The 13,469-nt window shown below is 37.1% G+C and overlaps 1 protein-coding gene across 1 annotated transcript in view; it reads right to left on the reverse strand.

Annotated features, from left to right (window-relative positions):
- Positions 1–13,469, reverse strand: part of CRIM1 (cysteine rich transmembrane BMP regulator 1) — a 296,241-nt gene that overhangs the window by 123,681 nt on the left and 159,091 nt on the right. The window contains exon 5 of the mRNA XM_053459281.1: positions 13,102–13,223. Coding sequence (XP_053315256.1) covers positions 13,102–13,223 — 122 coding nt within the window. The remainder of the gene's footprint in view (positions 1–13,101; positions 13,224–13,469) is intronic.

A 13,469-nucleotide genomic window follows, 5' to 3' on the forward strand; every position in this document is an offset into this window, starting at 1 on the left:
TATGGAGCAATGGAGACTGATACAGAAACTATTGCAAGTCACCACTGCATACAGGAGATGGGAACCAGGTGGAAGATATATATAAAGATAAGGGTATTTCTTTATTCTTTCAAAATGTATTGCTATTTAACAACTTGACTTTAAAAGTGAGTAGATAGAATCTCATAAAAATGTATAGATCAAAGCATAGAAAGGTCATGAAACAATACACCAGCATATTTATAGCTGTTTTAACCATTGTATATTTACACAAAAAAACCCTATAAGATCCACTTTAAATCCACTAACAAGATACAGAAAGCACATATGATTTCCAGACAGTTAGAAAAAGCTCTATAGTATATTGAAAAGAGGGCATGAATTTTTAGATAAAACATCTTTCCCATCTGGTAACAGATATTTTTACACTATGCCAGATGTGCTTACAAACATTTCCATACCCCATTCCCCTGTTGTGAAATTCACAACAATCACTCGAGGGACCAATGACTCTCGGTACACTCTATTTACATAAAAGAGAACCTGCATTTTATTAATGCTGTGGTGGAAGACTTCATGGAAAATAAAATACAACTACATAAAAAAAACTTTTCTCTATTAAACAAGTACTTATGTCGGCATATAAACACTTACGTCTATATTGGATCCCATAGCTGTAGCTTGTGCTACTGTGAGATCCACCATCTTCCACCAACATTGTAAATTAAGACATGACTTTTTAGAGAACCACTTAAATTGCTGCGGCCTGTGTATGCTATAAGGAGAGCTGCAACTACACCCACTTGGTCCTATAAATAAACATCTGCCCCTGCATGCACATCCCACCCATACCTGGAAACTTTCCAGGGTTGACATCCCAGAGTGCCCCTTCTCCTGAGGGAGCAGCTGTGATAAAGCGACAGGTTGATCCATGTACAATTACATGTACAAAAAAGGTAGGAAGTAGTAGGTGAAGAGTCAACAGGTGTCGGAGGAAACTGGATGCAGATTGAAGACTGACGCTGGCCAGAGAATGAAGATATGATGTCATCATATTTATGCTTTGACAAATGTCATCAAAACTATTAACCGCCATTTTGAAATTTCTATAAATGAGCAGATGTGGAGGACTATATTTTGTAAATACCTAACCATGTACATTATGGATCGAACATCAGTAAGTGGCATCAGAAATATGGTTTTGGTTTATCGACCATATTAAAAGATACCCAAAAGCTACGATAAGACATACTACTGGTTCAAAAAAGATACTTACACAAAGCCATCTTTAATCATATTGGGGTTTGGGGCAGTCGTCCCCAGGGGGGGCTAGCCCTCATCTATAGGAGCTCCTTTATTCTTAGAGATGCAATCCAACATAGGTGGAGGTATGTGCAGCCACTGGCATGCTACTCTAGTCCTCCTTTGTGGTCTGCATGTATTTTGATTCCAAGCTCTGGGATAGGATGTCATAACATGGTGCTTGGCAATGGTGTTGTGTGCAGACCATGGAGGAGTTGTCAATGGAGAGCTGCCTGCATCGACCTCTATTGCTCCTTCCAGACTTCCATATCAAGGAGTGTGGCAGCTGTTGACTAAGAGACTAAGAAACAGCTCAATAAAGAAAAGCGACATTACCACATGAATTTCATGCTCGAGTAGGAGGCACTGCCCCTTTAAGCATTTTAGAGACAAAATTAATTTCCCAATTCATTCATTAGTGTCCAATTGTAATTGGTAATTATTTTATCTGTGTATGAGAAGACTGATTAGATGTGGCAATCATTTCAACGTCTGTAACCTTGAGGTTATGCAGCTGCTTCACAAAAAAACCCTCTGATGTCTGAAGCTCCTCTACAGGAAAAGTGAGATTTCTGCTTAAAGATGATTAGTGAAGATGAGCTGTAAGCTTGGATCAGCTGCTTCAACAGCATGTGAAAAAAAACTACATCTTTCTGGTCCATTTACCAAGGTCCTTGTAAAAAAATAAAAGATATGTTGCACATGTGGTCTGTACAGAACACAGCTGTTACTAGTATAATTTAGCACATTTAACAACTATAATTAAATGTGCATTTACCTTACAGTATTATCACGTATTTCTTAAAACCAATGCTTGTGGAGTTTTGCATGTGGTCAGTTTCTTTACGGTAGGGAAGCTAACGCCACATACAGGAAGGTTAGAACAATTTAAATAATGTCCTGCAGTAAATAAACTTCCGTGCGACCTCTCTTTGGTGTATCTTGAAGTTAAAATTGCCTGTCCTGTCTCGGCCAACCTTTCACCTACAAATCAGTGGTAACTACCGTTCTTGATGGGTAACATGTTACTTAATAACAATTGTTATCAGATGTATTTATGGAGTATGTTGCCCCCAGTCCTGCCCTAGGGCACTAACCCCCCAGCTGCCTTCCTCTCTTAAAATCCCACATACCCTACTAGAGTCTTCCCATCTATACTTTGCATACCTTTACTATGGTATCTAGTGGGACTTCGTCTAGCAACTTTAGAGTGATTGTCCGGATGACATCATCATCTAGCTCCCTGCACTATTCAGCACCATGGAGAGCTGGGTTATGAAGTAAACAGTGTTCCTATTGTCCAAGGCCAATTATGTCTCTCACATAGAGATACACATCAGTAATTGATTGTTAATATAGCAAAGAACCTCACCTCAACCATCAAGGCATCCCAGGCAGCAGACTCCAATATGGAAGAGCCAGCCCTAACCTCTCATCCAGCCTAAATTAACTACAAAAATCCTAAACATCTGACATGAGCATGACCCTCAAGGGCCAGTGTGTGATATGCATATCAAATTCAAAATTCCATTCTAATCATTTATGAAAGAAAGGTATTTGTTAAAGCTATGTGCTTTATTTCAATAATTCAAATATTTAAAAAGAAATGTTAAGGCAGTTACCATTTCTCCGAATTGAAAAGTTTCTCGGAATTGAAAATTTCCTACCTTCACTTGTTTTTTTTTATTTATTTTTTTAATAATATATGTGCCTATACAGAGATTGCAGGAAAAAAACATAAGACTAAAAGTGATGAAGGATGGGAAGATGATTTATTAGTTCCAAGACGACATCATGATGTTGACTGCAAGAATCTGATGTGATATTGTGATCTGGCTCATCACAGACAGGCTTGTGTATGAGTGGAGGAAATAATAATACTGCTATAGAATATGCAGCATTTTCCCTTATTTTCAGAAAATATCAGTGATTTTTATAATTATGCGGATTATAAATATTATAGCTGAAGCAGTTATGCCATGGTATTTAGTCAAAATTCTGTTGTGAATGTTACAAAATGTTCTTGGAAGTCTTTCTATAGTCAGACATTATCTGAAGACCGTAGAGGATTAACCGACACAGAATCCATTTTCTATGTACCCAACATGGCCTTCCATTAAGCATTTTAATGGTCTACATAAAGATGAAAACTAAATATATGATACAAAAAAAATCCTTAAATGAGACACAAAATGGATTCTTTGTGGAAAAGAAATTGATTATTTTTTTCTTTGCTATTTTTTGTTCATTTAATAATGAAAGTAATAACGGCATTTTTTGTTCAAAGTTACTTATGTTGAAACCTGTATCCATTTAATATACATTTGTACTCCGCAATAACAGCTTCTCTTATGTATGTATTGCAAACACCTGCCAGAGTAGTAACGCTCAGCTATTTTCCGAGGTATTATCCTATTCAACTTTCTCTGCTATAATTTTACCCATTGATTTCGTTTACAGAAAAGAAAAAAAGTACATATCACAGGTAATCTGCCTTCATTTAGTCCATAGCAAATAATATTTTGAGATATGAAGGTATCTTTTCACCCTTCAAATCTCAGATGGCTACATCAAGAAAATCTCTGGGGCTCGGAACATGCACAGTCCGCTTTTTGTAATTGTCCGTAACAAGTTTATAATTTAGCCCACCCCATGTGCTAATTTTATCAAAATATGCCCTGGATTAATATTTGCTCAAGACCAGGACCTGACCCAAACTTCGCTTTCAGCTCTAAAAATGAATGAATTATGCCAATTAAGAAGGTGGTCTGGTGTACGGGTGAGACTTGGATGCTGCTGTGGTAATGCTTCATAGAGAAGACATTTTGGTTAACGACATCTGCTCTGTTAAAGTGCTACAACTTGATACTCACTTGGGAAAATATTGTCTTAAAAATAAAAAGAGCATTTGTTAAGTTACACGTGGTATTCTCTCGCTAACAGGGCAGTGCAAAGTACACAACAGGCCTTGCGGAAGTCATTGATGCTTATAGAGCTGAAATGTCCATCAAAGCAATTTTTGTCTATCCATGTATGTTAATTAAACGAGATTTTATTAAAGGAAGGTAAGGAAGCCAAAGCCCCTATAAGGAGTTCTTTGACACAGTTCTGGAAGACAGTTGCAAGTTTTCTGACACCAGCACAGCCACCAGATGGCCCAGGAAATACAGTCCACGGTTTATTGTAATAAAGGGAACAGGAAAAAGTGTAATCAGGGGAGGGCTGGCACCTTCTGGCCCAGGGTCCAGCAAAGTCAAAAGGCCCCATTGGCTCTTGACCTCACACAGTTAGACAAATTACACATATTATGAGTGTGTATGTGCAAGTGTGTATGTGTTAGCATAAGCATGAGAGTAACACATATACACTTATGCTAACACGTACACGTTTACACATAAACATACATACATACTCACTGACTTCGCCCCAACCCTAGCTCACTTACCTCACATGCAGCTTTCATTCTTATACTGTAACGTTGCATTGTGACCCCAATTACATTCCGGCCTCTGGAAGTGGGCCAATCCAAGTCAGACTGGCCCTTTTTGAATTTTTTACCGGTTAGGTGGTCAATTGCCCCCCTGGGCCAGCCAGCCTCTGTTAAAACCAAGTTTAGCAAGTAAGGAGTATATTTAGTATAGTCTATGCCTGTTCCATAAAACTTCTTTTTTTTTAACATTGATGTGAACAGAGCATCCATAATAGCTATTTTAAACATTTAACTTTACGTGCAACAATGTATTAGCCAATGCTGCAAAAATGTTCTTTTTTTTTTCAAGTAATGTAAATGCTGGAGAGTTTTTTTGTTTTTTTTTTGAGAGTAGTTAATCAGTTAAAATATTTTGTTGACGGCAAACAGATGTTATTTTAACGTATGCATCTCCCATACTTATTAAGTAACATTTAGAGGAGATATAAGGCAGCTGTTATGGAATCAGCTCTATCCAAATGTTTCTGTCATAAAACGTATTAGCCATCAACATAAGCAAAATTATTTTTTAATTGTTTCTGTGTGCTTTTTTATTATTTTCATTTCCCAAAAATGGGCCATTACTCCTGTGCAAAATTCTGTACTGAAACACTGACTTGCAGATGGTTCCAGCAACTGGTATCTCCCATTGGTACACAGAGTATAAATTACCAGATAATGGGAAAATATTGTTTTTCCCGCCACACATGTTAATACGGCTACAGCAAGAGTTGGTTACTTACCTTTTAAAAAAAATTACAAAAAAAAAAATTAGCAAAAAGACATCAACATTATCACATATTTTATAAAGAAAAAATGGTTTGGCTAAATATTTTTTATATTTTAATATCTCCATATTTTATACACATATTTATTTAATTTACTGGCACTTAGTATGAACATGAAGGCACTTGGAAAGGCACTGCTCTGTTTTATTCAACAAACATTTTAATGGGCACATATTGGTTTTTAAATCATAGAACTAATATAATTATTTGGCGTCTGAATGTCTTGTTTTACTGTTATTACATTGAAGCCAATACATGGAATCCTGACAAGAAGACATGGAAAACACTTACCTTGAATAACATGCATGTGCACGTTTCATACACACTTCCATAACAGACGCTACAACATTATAGATCGACGCTTTGTATCTACACTAGTCATTGTTATTTACAGATGAGATAGAGGTTTCCGACTGTCCTTGGGCATATTGTTTGTTGTGAATGAAGCTTTCAAGAAATCTCCGGAAATAGGCTGTTGAGTGTTGCTGTACGGAATCTAAATAGCACTCGAGGAGGACCTTGAACCTTAAACACAATTTAGGGCTAAATACTTTTAACTGTATAAAGCTTTACATTCTACCAATTTTTATTATGCATTTGTCACTGTAACACGTTTTCATTTTGCTGGGTATGAGTGTATTACAGTGTTATACAGCTCTAGAAGTAGATGTGTATTTAATATATCATAACGTGTGTTGTGTAGATGTGTATAAATTAAGGGGCAAATCCAGCCATCAAATGCAATTGTAATGCATACGAAAGCTGTGCATCTCATTTTAAATTTTCATGTGGTTCCCCTTGTAAATGCATGGAAGGATTCTGCAAAAACCCCCTATATGCATCTGCCTCTTTCCCTGTCCAGATAGCATGGATTTGTTGGGTCGGCAAAGAGTCTAGAGGCCTAATAAGACCACCACCACGTGCATGTGCCGAAAGCACTCCTATCTATCGCAATGGGAGCATTTCCCTGTCAATGAGTGGCTGCTTCACAGTGATGTCGCGTAAACGTAAATTACTTTATGAATTTACTTAAAGGTGAAGAATGCGTGTTGAATACTACGTGTATGTATGTACGTGCAAGTGCAAAGTACTTCACTGCGTTTCCTCGATTATAAGATGACCCTGATTATAAAATGACTCCCCAAACTTTGGATCTTAATAAAGAAGAAAAACCCTGAATATATGACAAATCTATTGAGAAAAAAAACATCTAAACCACTTTTTGCTTTCACATGCTCACTCGCTCTTTCTAACATTTTCATTCATTCCCTCTCTCACAGAACGTCAATGTCTCCCAACCTTCTCCACTGACCACTTCCGTGGCCCTGTCTCCTGTTTCTAAGCTCCTCTTCTTCTCGTGCCTCTCCGTATTCCTCTGTCTTGTTTCTTCGTCTGCTTCTCCCCGCTATCAGCTCCATTATCCAAGCGTCCAGCCTCTGTCCTGTTCCTCCAATCAGGGGAGAGGGTGTGTGCGGAGGCTCCGCCATTTTGCGGAAATACCTGGATAGGAGTCTTGATAGCAGGGAGAATGGGACGAAGAAAATAAGAAGAGGCAAGAGGAGAAGGGGAACTGTGGAATTGAGGTATAACTAACACACTCACACACATATATAGATATATATATATATATAATTTCATCGTTATCATTGTTTTATGTGGAACGCAAGGGAACAAAAAAGCACAGTGATTCTAAACTAAGGCCTTAGGCAAAACTGAAGGCATCAACAAAAATCCTTTAACAATCGCCGTATGTGATGTTTAACATTTCTAAGAAGGATGTGTGTAAGCAGCCGGAGACTTACACAACACAGAAGAACAAGCAGAACGGACACATCATCTGAGCTCCACCAGATCTACACCAATGTCAGCAGAATACTAACAAGTTACATTTTTATTTTATTACTGTGCGGCATGCCATGCTTCCTTTATATCACATATTTATTTTCCCCTACGGTGAAAGCTCCTGCTTCAGCTTAAAAAAAAAGGGAAAAACACAAATATCATTAAAAAAAGAGTCAATAAAACCAAGCTACATTTTAAATAGTAATAAACTGTATGCAGAGTTTTTACATCAAATCATTGTATTGCAACAGAACAAAAGCTTTTCCTAGCTTTGGTATTTTGTCAAAAAAAGGTAAATCTATGTTTACCAAGTCAGGCTGAGAATTAATATATTTTAGGTTTGGTCTAAACAATCGCTCGTGAATCTCAGGATCGGCAGGAAAGTCACGATTTCATTTTTTTCTCCCCAAGATGCTACTCTAGAGCATGCCAGTTGATTTATCTACGCACACATATGGCTGTTCAATGTGGGTATTATAAGAGATGGGATGCGAGGAGTCAGTACCACCTCCCAACAGAGATCAATGGCACCCCTTATTGTACGGCAATTAGCTGCAATTAATATAGTCTAAAGTTATAGATCCAATGCCCCAGAACATTCCATACCGGTTACATTTCTCCCTGTTAGAGATCAGGTCAGTTTTTGAAGTTTTACTATAGCTACATATAGCTAACAATCCTATAACCAATTTCAAGTTTACCTAGGGAAACCAGCACACAGTGTGTTTTCAGAATAACTTAAGCGATTCATAGGTCCATAGTATTGGGTAAACCATGCGTCCGATCACAATTCAGTAAAAATAGAAAACAATAGATGCAGTTTTACAAACTTGCCAAGTATGCCAACCTTCTTGAATCTCTGGTGGATCTGTTTTTAGGACTACAATTCCCATCACTACTATCACTCTCTCTTACTGACAGTGATGGGAGTTGAAGTGAACACATTTTTATTTTAAAATACCAAAAAAATGAACTAAATATTTTTATTTATTTTTTGTAGGGGGGGTTTACAGTGAGGATGGGGCATGATGTCACAATCCCTGATCCATGCATGGTAACAGGGATCAGGGATTTTTTCCAGTATGCTGGAATTTTAGTTTAGAGCTCCATGTCGTCCTATACCTCCTGATACATAAAATAACATAATTGCAATGTGAATCAAAGCAACCCAATTTTGCACAATTTGCATACCTGGGAACTTTCCAGGTTTGACTCGGAGATTGCCGGGTGAGCATTGCTCCTCCGGTTCTCCGGGTCAACACCCAAATCCTCCGGGTCACAGGAGCGGGGTCTTGACACGCCCCACTCCTCGCCCATTTTCTCCTTAAAATAGAGGTGTTCCCGCTGCCGTCAGCAGGAACGCCCCCAACGTCAGCGGGACCGCCCCCAACGTCAGCGGGACTGCCCACTGACGTCAGTGTGCAGTCCTGGCCGCGTCCCGCAAGGAAAGGCTCCGGGTAGCCGGAGCCGAGAAATTCCCAGGTATGACAATTTGAAGTCACATCATACAATTGAGTAGGTTCTGTTTGTATTAAAATTCACCTGTATTCCTTTAGAATTCATTATTATAATAATTAATAATTATGTGTCATATCATCAGAACCCACACACCTACACTGCTATTTTTAAAACACTCATTATGAAAATTGAAGGGATATAAGTGGAAAAGCTGTTTTTATTGCCTTATTTTGCATTTGTTTCCATCTCTATAACACACATTTTCCCTGATGCTGTGCATGTAGTTCATAAAGGACACACTTTTCCAATTAATTCCCTTTTTCTGCAGCAACAGGTTTCACAGCGGATTTGACTTTTCATTTAAACCACTAATCCCACAAATATCCGTGACCTCAAGTTAGGGGAAGCTAACCACAAAACGTTTGCCTCTTTAGTGAACGATAAAATGACTAATTAATGAAAAAAAATGCAATTCTACACTCTAGCCATACAAGGAACTAAAAGGTTTGAAGCACAACTGAAGAAAAGAAAAGGCTTTATAATTAGGGGGATTATAGAATTTTTTTTCTCAGAAGCTTTGCTTCATCAGTTATTAAAAAGGAAATCACCAAAGACAAAGCATTGATGACAGAATCCATACTAACCATACTTAAAGATAATACCAGCAATAGAATGTGACTATTCAGACAAGAGCGCTACTAGAATCAGTGACCCCAGAAACATGTCCTCTTCATACTTATTGCTGGCTATATTGACTTCCATCAATGATTTGATGGAAGTCAACAATTCTCACAAGTTATAACACTTTAAAGTGACACTAAACTTTTTATTCTTAAATTTTAAGAGAAAATCCAAATAATATATTCTCCAAATAAGAGAAAATTCAATATAAGACTTTCTATGGAAAAACACCAAAATTTAGCTGAAACGTTGAAAACCAGATGCTAATACACCTCCAACGGAATAGTGTATGATAATAATAATATGAAGAATAAGAATGTGAACCATCTTTGACTAAATATGGATTTTTTAGGACACCATTCAGGTCAATAAAGCTTCTAATTGTAAGGTTCCTCTTCCTGGAAATATGTTTTACTGCCCAGGAAACAGTATAAAAATGAATGGTGGCTGCTCCTGTAACCAAAACAAACAAACAAACCAAAAAACAGGCCACAGGGCTGATTCAACATTCAAGCTCATTTCTTTCAAATGGCAATGTGCCTAATGGCGCACGCAAACAACATCTCTCCTTGTCCTAAAGTGACCTTGGGTTTAGAGCTCAGCTTTTGACAAAGAAGCTCTCAGATATTCGCTGACGAAACCACCATTGTCTATACTGCCATAATTATGCACTAAGGCACCCTGTTTCGATTTAGAAGAATAAGCAATGATTGAGTATATCAGGAATTTGCATCTAATTAACCAATTATAACTTGGGAATGTCTTGTTCCAAAACTACAATACTGAGATGTCAATCGAAAAAGACCCAACAATCCGTGATCGACTAATTTATTCTGATTGGGGCAAGAGGCCTCATTAGTCAGATTATGTTATATTAGTTATTTATTGAATAAAGCCATGTAACCTTTACATATTCAATGGATAGAATATTAGAGGAAGAATCTGAGAGTATGCAGAGGTGGTGAGAAAGAATGGTGGTAATTTCTGCTTGGGTTTTTCCACCATCCCTGTTTGCCCTACCAGGTGATCATTCCACAAATGGCCATTGCTGTCTCCTTTGAAATCACGGTACTATGTATATTCAGCTTTACCTGATGGTGACCTCCTTTTCTATCCAGTCAATGGTGCTTTCTGTCTACTTATGCTAATATATATATATATATATATATATATATATATATATATATATATATATCACAAAGCCCAATCCTCTAACTCTACAATTCTTTTTGTGACTAAGCTCAGTTCCCTAACTCTACAATCCTTTTTGTGACTTTGCAAATTCATAACCCATTTTACAAACACGACTCTTGTTTTATTTTGTTTGCTAGCTACAGACACTATTGTGTTCAACATCGTAAAACTGTACTTGTATGTCATACAATTTTCTGGTGAAAATGTACAGAAAGCACAGCACAGGAAACATAAATACAATAAATAAACTTCACATGTATTTGAACCCAATGACTTATGCTATTCCACTCTGTGCTGTGCTCTAAAGTTATACAGTAGTAGGTATACGTACAAATAAAAAAGGCACTGGATAAATAATTAAATGGGTTTATTCATTAAATAAGGAGTTGGCAGGAGACTTCTGGTTTCAGCCTACTGAATCATTTTGCAGTATGAACGGTCAACGCAGACAAGTATCTGCTGCAAGAATGTCCAAGCCAGCTCACCATAATTTAGTGTAAGTGCTAAGATGACTTTCAAACATTTGCCCCGATTTAACTATAAATAGCCAGCTAAGGTCTTCTTGTAGCAGAAGCTCACCAGTGTTGGACCTTTATAATAAATTGTGATGCTCATGTGTAGAAATCACAATTCTCCTGCAAACTCTTCTGCCAACACTACATATTATAGGTTTAGACCATTTGTGTTGCTTACTCATAGTGGCAAAATGGGCTCACTCCTGGGTTTTTATTTCATTTTTTTAAGGAATTTTTAAAAAATTACGAAAATTTAAACTAGGTTCCATAATGTTATATACACCTTTTAAAATTGTTCATAGAACCGGGATTTTGAGATTTGATACTCTATGGAGCTATGAGGTTTCAGAACACAAATCTGGAAAAATCATAAATGTACCCTAGAACGGGCCCAAAAAACGGTTTATTTTCTTAACCTTGAGTAGAAAATGATGTTTTTTGTGAATTTTTTATTCACATTTAGTTTGAGACACAAAACAAATTAAGAAAAAAGTAGGCAAAAAAAGACAACATTCTCGGTGTGCCTAATGAAACGCACATTTTGCTTGTTAAATACTCTCTAAGGAAAATACATTCATATCACTAACTAAGATGACTAATTGGCGCACCATTTAGTCCATAATTACAATCAACATACTGTAAATAGTCTGCAATTGTAATCAATGATGATTTGATAAGTATACAATCTTGCTTTTCATTTTCTGTATTAAACATGTCAATTTCAGAGCTACAACATTTCTATCACACAAATAACCTCCACCCACTTGAAGGATCAAACACCAACAAATGCCAACGGAGTAGAGAATAAAATTAGGTTTATGGAGTTTTTTTTGTTGTTTTTTATAATTGTGAGTTGGATTTTGGCCTGTCCTGATAAAGAGATTCCAAACACAGTAGGTTTAGATTTCTTTTTGTTAGGTTTAGATGTAATGTCAGAAAATCAGTAGGTACATCAGGTCTCTGTAGAATAATCCACATATTCTTTGGTATTACATTATTAATCCCCTAAAAGAGTCTTGTCCGCTAGCGCATATCTCTAAAAGATATACAGTATTTTCAAAACCCTTGCTATTTAAAACTTGATATTCGTTGAAATGTCTCAAGGTGTATTTCCAAGCTATAAAATCAAAAATATGGTGGAATTATGGGTTCTGGGCGTCATCAGTTATAATAAATACCACTTTTTAGCGTAAACTAAAAAATGTCCGGCATTGTTGTGTGATCTATAAAGCATGGAAGTACTTTATATGTTTTAGACAATCTGTAGCATCTGAAAACATTCTCACGTGAACAGAAAACAGCTGTTAGTCTCAAGCCACTGATCACCATAACTGAGTGATCTCTTTTGATGGGATTTATCTACTTTGGACCTCTACGTCAAAATCGTTACATACACTAAAGTTACTGGTTGCTTTTGATCTTATTTGGGTAATGATATGAGACGAGACAGCTCCCTGCTTGACCAAAGGAGGGGGGGGGGTCAGCAATGAATTCTTTTAGTATGAAATGAACTGCAACTGCTGCATGATTAAATCAGATAAATGAACAGCCCCACACCCTCCAAATCATTAAGTCACCTTTGATGCATATCCCTTGTTCCTTCCTTTTCATTGATGTACAGCCTGAATGCAAACTGTAATCTTCTCTTAAACTATTAATTAAACAGATCCAGCCAACTTGTAAACCCTTTGAAAGGTTAAAGAACTGAAAAAACGAATGTCCTCATTATAACCTCGAATTTCTTTATGCTGCCACCTGCCTATTTATTTTCTTTTTTCGCTGACACACAAAGGTCTTTGTCTATAATCTAATCATTGAAAGCCGCATCCTCAGGTTTTACACTAAAAACGTAAAAAGGGGTAAACCCACTTACCATTAACGCATTCAAACACATCACAGCATTGGCCAGGCGTCCCATTGCCACGAGAAACTATCCTGGGGATGGATCCAGCTTCACATACAGGGAAACTGCACAGGCCAGATAGGCATTCACATCTGTGATCAAAGAAAAAGGTGGTCATTGTCAAAGGTTCAGATCAGTTACACAGATAAAGGAAAAAGTACCCATAACACGAGATTTATTTATTTTGTGTGCCAGAGCATTTTATTGTAGGGTCTTTGCAAAAAAGACAAAAATTGATGTCTGTTTTATACGCAAATTGGTCTCTGTTGTTCAGTATGTTGGGGGAAACAATTTCAGTTAGCACCCTTAACTTCCCTTCTTGAATCAGCTGGTCCAAA

Source organism: Spea bombifrons, chromosome 3 (assembly GCF_027358695.1).
Source record: "Spea bombifrons isolate aSpeBom1 chromosome 3, aSpeBom1.2.pri, whole genome shotgun sequence".
NCBI lineage: Eukaryota > Metazoa > Chordata > Amphibia > Anura > Pelobatidae > Spea > Spea bombifrons.